Below are 16930 nucleotides of genomic sequence, written 5' to 3'. Positions count from 1 at the left end.
GATTAAATAATTTTAGAGAATTGAGGGCCTTTTAATCACTTCGAAAGGAGCGAAAGGGTGAAAAGATTTATTGAAGTTTCACCGCGCCATCGGCGCCCCGAACTTTGCAGAGCGCGAAGGTAGCCAACTCATCTGGTTCAAAAATTACCGGTGTCTTGCGGTAAATTGGTCCATTGTTGGCACGACAAGGTAAACGAACAGTCTGTCCAGCAGGGACAATATGTGCCTTCTTAGTGGATTTAACCAGGCAAAGCTCATCAGAATTAGTTGCACGTATGATGCTTATCAAGGCTTGTATGTCACTATCTCTACTTTGGTGGAAGCTTTTCATCATCCTTCCTAGTAATTTGTCCCCATCCACCTCGCCGTCAGTGTTCTTGACCATTAGGTCTATGACATTAAAACCAATGATGGGCTGTTCAATGTTCTCCTTCGTTACTATGAATGGAACTATTATCTCTGCCTCATTCTCATTTGATAACCTCACACCAATCTCTGCCCACCCACAATATGGGATATCAGTTCCATTTGCTGCTTGCAAACTAATAGAACCATTGGAACCAAGTAACCGTTCAACATCTTGTATTTGGACAGATGATAGCTGGCTCTGCAGAAAACCTTCGGACACAATAGAGACCTGGGCTCCGGTGTCCCATAAAACTTCTAAAGGCTTGTCGTCTAGGTAGCACTGCACCGAGCATTTCCTTCCCACCAGCTTGGCTATACGCTTTTGTTGCCTTAGGGTGATATGGTTAGCATACACATTCTCATCTTGGGTATCTCCTAACCCCTTTCCTTTACGAGCTCCTCTCTCAGAGAGTTCCTTGATTGCCTTGCACAACACCTTGTGTTTTGGTCGATGAGCCTTCTGGAAACCCACGGGACAGTACCGCACAGACTGGCACGATGAACACTGTAATAACTGTGTGTGGCGATCAAATTTCAGGCAACCACTACACTGGTGCCGGTGGGACTTCTTTTCCTCTGGCGAGGCCACTCCCTGTCCCGCGGGGGTAGCCTGGGTGCGTTTCCCGGATGACTTCTATAATTGGTTTGGCAATAGCGTGCAATGTGGTCTGGGTCACCACAGAGATAGCAATGTGGGCAGCGGTCGCCTTCCCTCTTTCACCTACACTCTTGGCAACCAGGTGACCTTGTTCCCATTGTCACTCCATTTCCAGGACGAGCAGGCCTTATGGAGTCTGCTTTCTGGCTAATTGCTGTTTCACGGGGTGTCTCAACTTCCGACCGCACTGAAGCCAGATCTGCTTGCACGGCTTTCAGGCTTGCTAGAATGCGCTGATCGTTCTGCTGCTCCTTCGGCTCCTCTTTCTTTGTACTTGTATCAGCTGAACTCTCTACTGTGTACACCTTAGCAGATTTTCCCTTGCTTGCAAGACTAAACTTATTACTTCTCTCTGTCTCTGCAGATATGGCTAGGCTCATGGCTTCTATGAGATCTTCATCTGCAACCTCAGGGTCCTGGGTGAGCGGTCTTACTTTGGCACGAATGGTTTCATCAGCCAAACCTGTTTCCAAGGCATGAAGAAACAGACTCTGCACTGAAGAGGCATCATATTTGATCCCACTACCAGATTTTTTTGAGGCACTAATTACTTTTTGCCTTATGGTGAGTGCTCTCATCAAAAATGACTGAGGATCTTCATTGGGTTGTTGGGCAATGTTTGTTAACAGCTGGTAAAGTTCTGTTGCATTCTTTTCGTGGAAATGGAAGAATTTTACGCAGCCTTGGCAGGGTGAGCACAGTCATGTTCTCTAAATAACTTCTCGGTTGTAAACCTGGCTGTACCGCACGGACTACAGCACTAACATCTTCTTTATCTGAATATCCCTTCGCAAGCCCGGCTTCTAGTTGGGAGATCAGCGCCTGATAACCCAGCTTGTCTTTCTGCCCAGGTTCACCCACCACCCCTAGGATTTTAAAATCCCTGCGGAATATGCTTTGCTCAACCCCCTTCACAGGAAAGTTAATTGTACCCTCGCCCTTTACTGGATCAGTAGGTTTCTCTTTCTTTATCTCGGCCAGTTTCTCTTCGACTAACTTCTGTTTGGATTCTAAATCACCCAGTTCCTTTTGGAGCTGCTTTAGTTCACCTTTGGTTTCTAATTCCTCCTGGCCATACTCATGTTCCATTCCCTCAAGTTGCGGAGGGCCCAAATGAGCAATTAATTCGTCAACATACTCCATTTGGTCATCGCCAGTTAAATTCTCAAACGAATCCTCAATTTTGTGTCTGATGGCCCGAATAACAATCAATTTTCCCTTGCCCTCTATTGCCGATTTTTTTTTCGCATGAGGAGCAAATTCACATAACGCACTCAAGTCCCGCGACAAAATCTTACGATCCAGAAGAATCAGTTTTTCCTCCGCCATTTTGTTTATAGCTTATGCTTACTTGTAAACAACACGATCAGAAACCCACAAAATCCATTACATAAAACAGCGTTCCCACCTTTTACCAGCCTCACTACTACGTTCCACCTTTTTTTCACCTTTTTTCCGTCGCATTCTTCTCGGCAAAAGTCTTCCAGTGCAATCCGCCATGTGATTGAACATGTGATGGTGGCGGTCCACATAAAGTCCTCGCACGAAGTGATCAAACAAACATCAATACAGACAAATCCATACAGTTCCGTCGAAAAATCCTCCCCGACAGGCCCCCAGAAATGTTGCGTAAAATATCCACACGGTTTTAGGTTTTCCACGTGTATTCTTTGCCAACTGAACATAAGATTACCTCTTCACAACTTTTTATCGCTCGATTCTCTCGCACATGGTTTTTGCTGACGTCATATGACATTTACCAGGATGTCCAGTCCTTTGCCTCGCGAACGCCTGACACCTAACATAAATTCCTCTAGAAAACAACGTAATTTCACTACTTAACAGATGCGCTACCTTTCGTCATAACTGGAATTTCCATTCCACTTCTCCTCTTCACTCTTTTTGGAAATTTTCTCGTCTTTGTCGTAATTCCCCCCCCCCCCCCCCAAAAAAAAACTGCAGAATGTGAACAAATGCCTTTTATCCAACCTCGCTTGGTCAGATTTCGGAGTCTGCATTTGCACTTTCTTGGTCATAATTTTTATTTCGAACAGTGTTTCACATTCTTCTTTTCAATTCGTCGCGAACGTTTTGGCTTCAATTTATTTTCTCGTTTCACTGGCAGTGGAGCTCTTGCTACTCTTACACGCTTTGTGCATTTGAAATGAGCGAGCAAATCTCTGATGTAGAAAGTCACTCTCGCAATATGGATTTTTGTGGGCATTTTGAGCGCTGGAGGGTACGTTGTTAATTCTCAAGGTTCTCAGCATTGTTGTGAAAATGCTCCGATGATGGAACAAGCAACTTACAGCTGGCGAACGTAACAACAGGGGTTCCTGCTTGATTCGAAATTTTTAACGCGATTTACATATTTGTTTTCTTGGCATTTGGTCTTGTTTTACCGAGTGCTATGATTATTTTCTGTTATTCTCGGGTTATTTACCACGTCCGGTTCAATACCGACGACAAAGCAACAAATCTTGCCGTTTCCAAGTCACGACGCGAATTAACAAAACTCTTTATTATCCTTACTATTTTTGTTTTAATTTGTTTTAATTTTTAATATTTTAATTTACAAAACACAATTCTACAAACATTACTTACAATGCAGGTATCATTACGCTACTCTACTTGCAGAACAATACTTACGTTACTTACAGTACGGGTTACTTATGCTGGCAATACAATATTGAATACAGTTTCTTACAGAAAATACAATTACTTGCGAAATGAGCTACTTAATTTACACTATTAATTGATCTTGCATATCCCACTAGAAATAAAACAAATAATTTGAACGGAAATTTAACTTTGTTGTGAGTTGAGAGTGCAATGTACTTCATTTTAATATCTTGGTTTAACTTGCATTCACTATATAGGCCTCTCCAAATAATATAAAGTTGCATGCTGATGACCCCTCAAAGACAAACTGAAAATGAAAACAATTATAAACTGGGCTTTCAATAATCACTTGAAAAAATTTCAAACATTACATTTTGTCGATGCTTTTGCAAATGTCATAAATATCGCAGTTTACGTAATTTTCATCAGGACAACAATGTGGTCCTTTGAATAATTATCGTAACTTTCGTTGATGGGCTAGCGAAATCTCGTAAATATCGCAGTTTTCGTAACTTTGGAAGGACCTTCCTTGCTACCCTTTGAATAAATTTCGAAGATTTTGTCGATGGTCTTGACAATTATCGCAAATTTTGCAGTTTCCGTAACTGCGTTCAATCCTGGACATTACTCGCCTGGGTTCAGCCCCTATATGGGGCGGGAAGAAAGGAGAGGTCAGGGACTGGACTAGCTTGTTAATGGTATTAGAAATCACAATTTGTATACTTTGGGAATATTAAATATTATTAGTACTCACAGCTTTTTAGAACATTTGTAAATAATATTAATAATAAAAAGACATACTGTATTTCCCTGACTAAATGCCGGGGTCCGGTTTATTTCAAATTCGGCCCTCCAGACCAGGCCTATCCCTCGTGGGTTTAATAGAACATTTTCTCACCATTTTCTATTTTTAATCACCGACAATATTTTCAAGAACATTTTTAAAGCACTCTCGTCAGCTAAGTTTCCTGTCTCAAATAACACAATTTTACTGACTTGAAGCAAAATTTAACTTGTCAACCACAAGGCAAGAACGTTTCCACATGGTAAACGCCGAATTCACTTCCGCACATGTCAGTGGCGGATCTAGGGAGGGCCACCCCCCCTCCTTATTTTGGGTAAAAAAGAGAAGAAATCACAGAGAGAAGAAAAGCTGCCAAGGCGACCAAAATAAAACCGTCCCCGCCCTCCTTAGTCCAAGCTCTGGATCCACCGCTGCATGTACGCAAAAAATGTATCAACTTTTTCCATAGATATTAGCCTTATTCACTTATTCTCTTCTCCCGTGAAATTTCACGCCCTTCAGCGTCAATAACATGCAAATCGATCGAATATATTTCCGAGGCAACCTCGTCCCCAGGGCCTTCTCCACTTTACAAAATGGCGGGCAGGAACCCTTGGCAATGCTGAGCTAACACCCTTGATGATTGGCTCATTCATACGAACAGGCTGATTGGTTTAAATACATCCTAAAGAAATATGGCGGACGTAACGAGTGTTTATGCAAATAAGAAAGGGATACAGGAGATTGTATTGCAGTTCGGTTCAAGCGATGTTGAATCAGACTACCGTTAACGACTCGAAAAGTGAATCTTTTCCGTTAGACTTTAAGGGCCCATTAACTGATCTTTTAAAGCCGTTGCTAAGGAAAATTTATTCTCATGTAATCCCATCATTTTCAGTTTAGAGTTGTTTGATGTGTTTTAAGGTGGCTCCCTAGAGTAATTGCGAACACCCTCCCTATAGAGCGCGAGTTAGAAAAGGAAACTTTTAGTTAATTTCTCTTAAAGTTTTCCCTGTAGCGATATACCAGTATGGGTACTGTGAAAATAAGGCTTATCTTTTGGTTGTCAATTCTTGGATTTAGGCCATTACCATGGCAACAGCTCATCTAATGACAGGCAGATATATTCCTCAATTTGGCCTAAACTCTTTAATATTTATACTTTCCTTCAGTGAAATTTTCTCATACTTCGCCACATAATGGAAATTATATTACCTGACATTTTGAATTGGTAAAAAGTCAAGGTTGTTCAGACGGTTTTTCCAATATTCTGTAATTTGTTATTATTCTAAATATACTAGTTTAGCTCTGACAGATTTTAACAAAAAACAGGGTATTTTATAGGAACAGTATGTGGTTAGAACTGAGCCAAATGAAAACAAAAAATTCACCGAAGGGAATACGAGAAAATAGCATTCATTTGGTCACACTGACGTCACAAAAATCAGAAAAACACGCATGGTGTCACGCGTGATTATTTATTTAAGCGCGCGCTCATGTGACGCCATGTATCGCACGTGAGAAAGCAAGAGTAAATTAGAGCTTTCACCAGCTATTTATAGAGCTCTTTTTGTCATATTTTTTTGGCCCTAGACTTAAACACGTGTTTGAACAGAGTTTGAAACTATTGCTATGTATACCAAAGTAATTTAATGCCTTTCAAATACTGAAGTGATTTCATTTCTTCTTAGGGTTCTTGCGTCTTTTTTGAACGCGCGATTACTGACTGACGCTTGGCAGGCAATGGTAGCGCGTGCTATTGAGTTTCAGAAACACTGTAGTAAGCCACCTTAACCCCAGTATTGCATTGCGCATCCTTACTGCACATAATTTATGGCGTCATTAGCACGCGTTCGTGCATGCGCACATTGAAAACATGGCGGATTTGCCTTGATATTGAGTTCTGTCAGCTGAAAAATGGCTATAGCTCATTAACGAGCTCGGGCACCCCAAATTTTTTTCCAGTCATTTTAATCAACTAATCACCAGCTTTGTATGAGAAAAGACTGATCTGATTTCTATTGTTGAAAATTGAATAAATAAGGAAAATAGCAGCTGCACTATAGTCTTTTCTATTTTGCAGTTTGATAGCCGTGGCAAGCAATTTGGTTCCAATATTTTAACAAGGATTCAGCTGTCTGTCAAAATCAAACTTAAAAAGTTTATTTGAGTTTGACACAAGTATTGACTGTAGTTTGAGGCATGTTTTCATGAGTCTGGGCTCACAAAGAGTTTACAATAACTTGGAATGCATTCTTGTAATAAGCATTAAATAACAATAAAATGGGACATTTTCCCCACTGCTCCTTAACGAGCATGGGCACCCCCTTTTTTATTTTATAATTAAAGTTCTCGTGTGATAAATATTCGATGGACAAAGTTTGAACCAAAACCTATGTGCAGTTCTATTTCAGGGGAATTACCTTAACTTCTTCATGACCAGTAACAACAGTGATGACGTCATCAAGCCACACCCTTGGTCATGTGACTGGTTCTGAAAAAATGCAAAGGCTCCCAGGCAAATTACTTTATCGGGATGTTTTTCATGGATTTGATATTTAGATTTTAATCCTCATTAAGCTATGCATAGATTTTGTTTTATTTCTAAAAGGTCAGATTTCGAAAAAAATTCGAAATATTTCTATTTTGTTTCTATTTTCTTGTGTCCGGACACGTGTTCCTTAAGTATAGGCTTTCTTTCTGTATTAGGTTTAGGCTTATTTCAACTGCCATTTCAAATACACTCTTTTCCTAATAATGATATTGTTTTTCCTGCAGAGGCTGAATATTTTACTTTTCTACCGTTTTTAGGTTGAAAATATTCTTGTGAATATTCTTAGATTAAAGCATATGTACCGAGGGATCCACTGTAATTGGCTACGTTGTAGTGATCTCCCTGCCAAATGAATTTTGATGTATATAAGTTAAGTATTTTAGTTGGATGAAGTTAAATAAATAAATAAATGAATAAATATATATGACACTTCTGTTGTCAAGGATATTTGGTGTCTGGATGGTGTTAAAGTAATTTTAGAGCCAGCTTGCAGGCATTTAAGACTTATTGATACAAAGCCCATAACTTCTGGCAGAAATGTTATTGGCATCGAATATACAGCTAGTGCTGTTATCGTTGCTTTTTTAAAATTGTATTTACAAATTGCAACACAAAATAATATTCTTTTCAAAATCTCATCCTCAGCCTCAGGTTTATTCTTAAAATATTCTTAAAATTTTGCAAATTTCTGCCTTGATGTTCTATAAAATATATTCTTCAAAAAGAGTGAAGGTGAAGAACTAATTTACAGAGGAAGAGATTTGAATTTATTGCGTTTTTTCTGTCTGGCCTCTCCTGGATTCTTCTCCCCATTGGAGAAGTGAGATCTGAGGACATAATTAGCTCTGGATGGATGTCAATTAAAGTGCTGTGGATAAATTGCCTTAATTACCATCTTGGCACTGGAAAGAGCGAATAAAAGTTTAATGAAAAAGGGTTATGGGTGATAACAAAGTTATTAGAGAATCTTACTTACCACATGAAAACAACAGAAATAGATAATCTATGTACTGTTTGTGCTACTTCACAGTAATTTATCTGTTTTAAGCAAATGAAAATATGAAAGATCATATATTTTAACTGCGAAGGAAGATATGAAGACATGATCATCGCAGTTATATACACAACTTAAACAGCTGTGAAATTAAAACCTGAAAAAAATTCAGGCTCGAATGGAATTTGAACCCAGAGGTCATGGGATCATGCAAAGCATTCTGGGTTTGTTTGGTAGCCCTCGGCCATGTGGCAGCGTTCGGCCATGAACAATTTTTTTTTTTTTGGACCCAAAAAAAAAAAAAAACTAGTGGCAGCGCTCGGCTGGGTAGTTAATTTAATTTTGATTTGATTTCATTTATCTTTGGTTTCATTTTATTTCTATTTTACATTTTACTTTCACTTGCTTTTATTTTAAAAAGAAAAATAAGAAATAAATCAAAATTTAAAAAAAAATAACAAAAATAATTCCTACAAATTTGAATATTTTTAATAGCAGTTCTCGGCCACCATACACAGCACCAAAACCGCAGTAACGGGAAGTATGCTACATATTGCGTGATGAGCCGAAACTTGATCTTCCGCATACGGAGCTCCCACAGATCTCTCTGGGCGTCGAAATAGCGTCTGCCGGAGGAATTAATCACACGTTCTAAAAAAAGAGTTGAAGTTAAAATAAGAATTTGGTGGATTACAAAACGATTGGAAAACAAACAACGCCATCGAAGTGTTGTTGGTTCTGTACTGCGAGCGTCGTTGAGGACTTAAGTGGGTATTTCAAATCGATTGTTGTGAGTTATTGCCTGGAGTTCTAGCAGCTGGATTCAGCCAGTGCTGCTTAGTAGTTTATGGTGTTTTTAAGTTTCTCCAGTCTTCCAGTTTGGTAGGGATTCGTCTTGAGCCAAAAACTGCGAATTTAGGAGGTAAGCTTACTGTCGTTACTCTAACCAAATCTACTACTTCATAAGCTTACACAGAAGCATATCACCTCGACTAGGTGATATGCGTCTGGCTTACAGGCATCGACCGTACAGTGCCCTAACTATTACTTGAGAGAGGGCAGTACATCTCTCACTGAATTTTTCTGTTATGTCTTTTGCGACCGCAGAAAAAAGGAACTTAATGTGAATTATTTTAAGCTGCAAAGAGAAGACAGTTAAGAAATAACTTTCAGTGCTTCATTGGCACTTCCGGCCAACTACATGGCACAGGGAGCTGCAGACATCGATGAAATTTCTCCCTTCCGCTTCTCACAGCAAGCTGCGCCTAGAACAGGTAGGAATCATTACCATTAGGAAAGTAATCGTACTTTCTGTTTGTTCGTTTGTTTTGAATTTTAGTCCGAAGATCCAAGTGGGGAGAGTGGAGTATTAAATAAGCTAAGGGAATGGGAACTCTGGGGGAGTCAAGTAAAATTTGCATATCATGTCCAACAAGAAAAACAAATGAATCTCACATGTATGTATTTATTTATTTAACTATCTGATATTTGAGCTATATCGATTATTTAGTTATTTGATTTAATTTATTTTATATCTTGTATCTACAATTATTTATTCATTTACATTTTATTGAGATTTTCAAATTGTCCTGTGAGTATCAAGATATTCTGCCATAATATTATGTAAACTTAAATCAGAAGATAGAATCTGTAACACAACCTGCCACAATTAACTCTCACTAGTTAGCTAAAGTTGCCATAAATTTTCTGTTGTTCTGTTAAATTAATAGTGTTGTATTACATGATGTTGTTGTCTTGCAATACATTTTGTTTGGATTATAATAACTTGAAGGAACTAAGGTGTGAAATTTTAAAGTGCAACTACTTAAACTCAGGGCCACTTGGTAAAGAGTTTAAACCAATTAGAACATATTTTCTTGAGAACAAATCATGGCGATTTCTCAAATAAACCAATAACATGATGAAGAATACAAACAATAGCTCTATAGCAAAATTGGAAACCCAACAGGAGAGTGAACAGCTGAGTCAAGTGTTATGCACATAGACCTCTCAAGAACCATTTGTTACTTGGCTACTTTCGATCCTAAATTTTGTACATATCGTTGCAGTTTAAATAGATGTTGCAAAATGAGTTTTTGAGCTAAATTTCCAAGTTAAATGTATAATGATGATAGCAGAGCTCCAGCGGTCCGAAGGGCTGCCAAGCAGAGCCCCATACTTATATAGGAACGAAAAGGAAACCCACGAGTTGATTTTCTCATGGTTATCACGGCTAGCGGTATTGCTCGTGGGCCCGTACACACGACAGCGATGGGGACGGCGACGGCGACGGCAACGGCAACGGCAACGACGACAACGACAGAGTCGCGCAACATGGCCGCCAAACTCTAAATAATAGGCTGGCAGAGACCTGTAGCCTTGGTTTACCTTGTACTTCTTTGATATTGGGCATCCATGTTATCATCAATTGACACCTGTCAAAACAAGGTATCTGCTGACCAGTATCATGTGACCATATCGCGGGCTCAAGTTTACAGCTCATCAAGGTCACGCATTTTTTTGAAGTTGACCGCTGACCAAGTGTTGGTTTTCGATTGGATCGCGGGCTCACACCAGGTTAACTTGTTGAAAACAGGGCAGGATTGTTCAGGAGCCAGTTAACTCAAAACCAGGATTAAAAGTTAACCGAATTATAACTTTTTCTTCTATACAAATGTGTTTTGCTGCTTTGTTTTGTGTATATGGCGATTATTAAAACTTAAAACAGAAAGCCAAACAATATACAGAAAACCTCACCACAAAGTTAGAAAACTCAAATTAAAATTCTATCTTTTCCTGGGTTAGCTTAATCGGGCTCTGAACAACCCGGCCCAGGAATTACGCTTTTAGGCTGGCCTAAATCTATATAATTATTAGTTTAATTTGCCTTCTAGGACTGAATCTGTGTTTATTAAATACAGGGTATCGGTTATACTAATTCAATGTATTGAGGTCAAACAGACCCTAATACTTGCCTTCTTAAAAGAAATACCTGAATCCATTGTTCTCAGTTTACACTCTGATTGGCTGGTTTTCTTCAAAGTGGCCTGGTTCAATGGTCGCTCTAAACAGAGGCGACCTCAAGTTAGGTTAAAATAATATGACTTTTGTTCTGAGCAACACGCACCCATTTGACTTATGCAGGCTAAGGGGAAGTACACTGTTATTGTATGGTGGAACCCATTTTTAAGGGATGCCAATGCCCACCTTTTTGGGGCACCCGCTTATTATGGACAGATTTATCTGACCCAACAAAAAGCTTATGTAATTTCTCCTACCCTCTGATAATATGAAATCCTTGTTCTACGGACACTGATTCTCTTGCACTGCTTTGTATACTTAATATAAGAAAATGAAAGCCTGGTACAGGTGGTGATGGACAAAACGCTGACCCCCAGTCCATGGACTACCCCAATGGGCTACCAAAATGGACTTCCCTAAAATGTACTACCCCTAAAAGTAATATTCCAAATGAGTACTATTTTAAATTGTAGGCTGCTATACTTAACTGTCTTTTTTTGTTCTAGAATAACTGAACACAAAATAGACAAGTAGATTCCACTTGTTCAGTATTACTATGACTTAGTTAGGTGTATTTTTTACAATTGTAATGTTCCAGGCTCAAGATAGCCTGACTTATAACTTATTATTCTGGTGTCTATGATGAAATTATGCCTATTTATTGCTCTGCAAGCTACTTAAACTAGATCCAGTTCTTTAATGGAGCCCCCACCCTACTTTACAGTTGCAGATTATTGTAAGGGCCAAAATTGCCCCCTCCTTTTAATTTTGAATGCCCCTTGGACCTGCCCCTGCAAATAGCTATAACCACTTAAATTACATTTAGCACCAGTGACATTAAGTGGTTTTTTAAGTGATGACGCATTGTGTGACATCATCATTCCTTTATTATGCCTTGGAAAATTTACAGCTGTAGCTATTAATCTTTCTTTTGGGTTGGTACATTTTGCTCACCCCTAGCGCATGGATCAACACGATGGATGTGGTACATGACCTACTTGAATGACTACCAATGGACTACCCTAAATGTAAACCACTAAAATTTCTAACACAAAAGTTCTACAGTTTAGTTTAAGAATCAGTTTGTCTGCTTACATGTATGTTCCAATCTGTTAGGAACAATTTTTAAAAGTCATTATTTTTGCTTCTGCATGCGTTGCGTGCCATTGTAAACACTCAGATTCAGTCTGTTGTAAATTATTGTGGAAAAATTTAGGGCTATTAATAAATGGTTAAGGACCTGAATGTTCACTGCCTTGCTATTTATGTCAAAAATGATCTTAATGAACTGTTCCTGGAAGGTTGACTATACAGCCATACTCTTGTCATCTCCTCTCTCAATGTCATCTTTTAGCTGCATGTGTTAAGTGGTTTACTGAATCACGTGGAATAAGATTGACAATCGCTTTGACTGTGCTATTCCTAAATCAATATTAAACTGGGTTCCTCACTCACAAGTTTACAGAATGTAAAGTTTGAGCCTGATACTGATAATTGGTACAGCTGATTGATAACAGTCGTTGATCATAATCAAATGATTAAATTTGGTTGAGTTCATTGTTTTAATGCACCATTTTGTTTTTGAAGCAGTTGCTTGTTAATTCAAACCAGTGGCTTGAGGCTGTGTGAGCAGAAGTTTAACGTGCAATATAAGTATACAAGCAGCTGGACATTAAATGGTACTTATTTGGAACAGTACTTTCAGGGGGTAGTCCATTTTTGGGTAGTCTATTTGTCATGAGTAGCCCGTTGGAGTAGTCCATGGACTGGAGGGCAGTGTTTTGTCCATCACCAGTACAGGTTAATACATTTTTATCACTTCATACAGTAACATGCAAACAACACTCTTAAGACACAGTGCTAGTGTAATTTCAGTCACATGTCTTTACATTTTTAGACAAGCTTGTTCTCTAGAGACAATGTGCCCCCATGATTGCATTGTGTAATGATGTTATGATGTCATAGGTCCTTCGGGCTTGCGCAGTAGAATGAGATGTATCCCGGATGTAGTTGTTGTTGTATTACGGCTAGTAATGGCGGGCTTTTATGAGCTTCATTAAAACCGTTGTGTTAGCATCGTTTAGTCTCGTTTAGACTACACTACACATTGTTCTTGCAATCTGCAGCTCCTTAATTCAAGCTCTCCAAGCATAATGGATGGATTTGTAGGGAGTTGCCAGTATAGAATTTTTTTTATCTCAAAAGAATGTGGCTTTGTACCTTTTGTTTCAAGAATTCTGTAGAAGGGGATCTGAGAGCTGCCTTAGAGTGCCTTCCAGGGGCTAATAAATTGGAGAACAAGGGTCACTCAACATGGCCTTTTATTTCAAGGAAACAAGGGTTATTTTGGAGGATAATTTGAGCGAACAATTGATATCTCTACCATTAAAGGGAATTTAGGGAAAAATGGAATTAATAAATTAAATAGAGCTGGGAACAAGGGAGAAAAATTGAAACTGTCAAGTGATTAAGTTACCTCCTGCTTCCTGCACTGTTATAGCCCAGTTCCCACCCTTTTCTATTCTAAGGCATTTAAAATTCCTTTGTTTTAAAAATATTGGTAATCCACCTTTCTCAGGTCCCAACCTCTTTTGACAGCTTACACCACACATGTGCACCCATGCCGCTTGATATTTTCTGACCTTTGATTTAACCACTGTAAAAGGGCTTACAATGTCTCTGGAAGTGAGCCCACTTTTTAATAGCCCAAAGGGCGAATTTCTGCTTGGTCATTCAGATTGGCTCAGAAGTCTCAGAAGATACTAAATGAAAGTCAAATAACATTTTGGGTTCTTGTTTTTGAGAGTATTCAAACGCATAATAAATGCATTTCTCTTCTGCTTCTAGCCCTCTTAGAAGTCCTGCTTCTTGCCTTTTCCCCTCCTGTCCCCTTAAATATCCTGGGCTCCCACCCCCCTGTCCCCTCCCCTCCCCAAGATCAAGGGAACATGCTACCCATCTGGGAGGCCCTCACCTTGATTTCTCATTTAAGCTGGCACTGAATCCATTTGACAGATTTCTGTATGTTTTGTCAGACTTGAAATTTGGATTTTTCAGTTTTTAAAATTTTTAGCAGAGCTCCGGCAGCCCGAAGGGCCACTAAGCAGAGCCCTATACTCGTATAGGAAGAAAAGGAAACCCATGAGTTGATTTTCTCCTGTTTACCATGGCTAGTGGTATTGCTTATGGGCGCGCGACACACGATGACAGAGTCGCGCAACATGGTGGCCATAAACTCCAAATAATAGGCTGACAGAGACATGCAGCCTTGGTTTGCCATGTACTTCTTTGATATTGGACATCCATGTTATGATCAATTGACACCTGTCAAAACAAGGTATCCACTGACCAGTATCATGTGACCATATCACGGGCTCAAGTTTACAGCTCATCAAGGTCACGCATTTTTTTAAAGTTGACCACTGACCAAGTGCTGGTTTTTGATTGGATTGCAGGCTCATGCCGGGTTAACTTGTTGAAAACAGGGCAGGATTGTTTGGAAGCCGGTTAACGCTGACCCAGGATTAAAAGTTAACGGAATTATAACTTTTTCCTCTGTACAAATGTTTTTGGCTGCTTTGTTTTGTGTATTTGGTGATTATTAAAACTCAAAACAGAAGGCCAAACAATATACAGAAAACTTCACTGCAAAGTTACAAAACTCAAAATCAAAATTCTACCTCTTCCTGGGTTAGCTTAATCGGGCTTCTAACAACCTGGCCCAGGAGCTACACTTTTAGGCTGGCCTAAATCTATATATTATCTTGTAAATAGTTACCATATATCTGAGGAAGGTTCAAGGCTGAAATGATGTATTTATTTAATCTCATCCGTCACTCAGTCAAAACTGAGTCAGACCAGGAGTTGTTCTCATTCTCACTATCCTCCAACACACAGACCTATAGAGCTTCACAATGTTATTAAAGCAACTAATTTTGACACCACTGAGATTTTCTTTATTTCTTTGGCAAAATATTTAAAGTTTATACTAAAGATAAAGAGGTAATTTTCAAATATTACTGGGGTAGCTGTGATGGAATATTTTGAAGATAGAAAACCCATTATTTGGTCTTCTGAGCAACAATAACAGCGACACTTACAATTTATTGGTACAATCATTTCTCTTTGTAGTAAAACATGGCACACCCAAAGATGATGAATTAGAAGAACTGGGTGATGAAATTGTAGAAAAATGGAAAAAGCTTGGGCGTCGCCTAGATGTCAGTGATGCAAAGCTTCATGAAATAAATCAAGCTCATGACCAACTGTCTGAAAAGGGATACCACATGTTAAAACATTGGAAACAAGAAAAAGGTCCTGCTGCGACTTACCAGGCTTTGTGTGATGCGTTAAAACATAAATTTGTACAGCGCCAAGACTTGGCAGTACAGTTTTGTTACATTAATGGTAATTATGCTCTACAAATTGTATTAAATGGGTCTGAAATGGTTAGTGTGATAGACTCCATATCAAGCGTGTCAGGATTGGAGCCTTGAGTGAGGTCACTGTGTTTTGCTCTCACAATACCTCTCTTCACCCAGGTGTATAATACAACAGGGAATGCAAGACACGTTAAGACAATGACCTAAAAAATGTTATCTAACCTATTGACTGCATATGAAGCATACATACTTGTCTACTTAAGTGATAGTCACATGTCAATCATGATTTCATATCATGCCCAAATGATGTCATATTTGAAAATGTCTGCCATCTTGGATTTCAACAATTTTTCAGAAACACAGTTTCAAAATTTATTTGAAAAAAATCAGAAAATATAACTATACAAGGACTTTAAAAGTGATGATTTTGGCATAAATTAATCCTTGTACCCAGAATTTCACTACCACAGGAAATATAAAACGTTATGTTCAGGTAAGACATCCTTTGAAAACATGGTTGCCATAGAAACACCTGATCACATGACTAAAAAATTCTCACTGAAATGCTCTGTGGTCAATTTAAGGACTACTTTGTGGCTTGGACACTGAATAGCAGAAACATTCAGACAAATTGAATTCATTAGGCATGGCAATGTCAGGACTCATCTGCTGAAAGAGACCATTTTCCTCGCTAGTAACAGGCTAAATTCATTTCAAAGCTGTAAATTAATGTAAAGAATGAGTTTTATAGTTACGCAGTATTTACGTATCATGAGAGGTCATCCTTGGTAAAAAAACTACTTTGCTGATATCAAATGAAACATTTCTTTCCACGCTGTGTAGTGGGTAGAGTTGACAGTAATTTTGATTTTGTGTACTTGTACAAAGATGTTTAAATTAAGGTTGACATTCCCAGACTACATCACAGAATGATAATGCAAGGGCGTAGCTAGGGGGTCCTGGGGTGCCCGTGATCACCCCCCCCCCCCCGTTTTGTAAGCCTTTTTGAAGCAAACACTTACAACGGGTGGCGAAAACGCCATGACGATCTGGTGAGTACCCTCACTTTGACACAGTGTGACCCCCCTTTGAAAAATCCTGGCTACGCCCTTGTATTTACGGGAGAGTATGAGAATTGTTCATGCTTTAAACCTGGATAGCTAAATCTGACTCACAATATATCCACTGGAACCCAAGAGTTTTGTCTCTTTCATGGTTCATTTGGTTAAAGTCGTTATTGCATGTCTTTATAGCACCCGCTGATCCAGTACCAGAAGGAACAGTAACAGGAGAAGTCTCTGGTGTTACTTCAAGAACACATTACAACAGAGACTCCAGTGGAGTGAGAAGTGGTCCAAAACGGAAAAGCCGTGAACGAGGTATTTATAATTGCCGAAGATGATTGTGTTGAGGCTTTTGTAGTAAATTGAACAACGTTTAGTTATATATTGGAGTCTTTACTTTTTTCACTTTTCACCATAATAGTCTGTCTTTGTTTTTTTTTTCC

General features: G+C 39.0%; 1 protein-coding gene and 1 pseudogene across 2 annotated transcripts in view; both read left to right on the top strand.

The window, feature by feature from the left end:
- Nucleotides 1–2904: 2904 nt before the first annotated feature.
- Nucleotides 2905–3629, top strand: LOC145498533 (uncharacterized; annotated as a pseudogene).
- Nucleotides 3630–8448: 4819 nt separating this feature from the next.
- The window catches only part of LOC145498217 (uncharacterized), a 30111-nt gene continuing 21629 nt past the window's right edge, over nucleotides 8449–16930 (top strand). The window contains exons 1-4 of one of the 2 annotated variants that reach the window (XM_081478114.1): nucleotides 8449–8942; nucleotides 9128–9294; nucleotides 15173–15448; nucleotides 16677–16802. In XM_081478114.1, the coding sequence (XP_081334240.1) occupies nucleotides 9222–9294; nucleotides 15173–15448; nucleotides 16677–16802 (475 nt within the window). In that variant the 5' untranslated portion in view covers nucleotides 8449–8942; nucleotides 9128–9221. Of the gene's footprint in view, nucleotides 8943–8993; nucleotides 9295–15172; nucleotides 15449–16676; nucleotides 16803–16930 lie in introns of those variants that run through there. The other variant, XM_081478115.1, reaches the window with a different exon arrangement.

Source organism: Orbicella franksi, chromosome 9 (assembly GCF_964199315.1).
Source record: "Orbicella franksi chromosome 9, jaOrbFran1.1, whole genome shotgun sequence".
In the NCBI taxonomy this organism is placed as follows: domain Eukaryota; kingdom Metazoa; phylum Cnidaria; class Anthozoa; order Scleractinia; family Merulinidae; genus Orbicella; species Orbicella franksi.
Note: the sequence above shows the minus strand (reverse complement) of the source record. Positions and strands in the feature narration are given on the sequence as shown.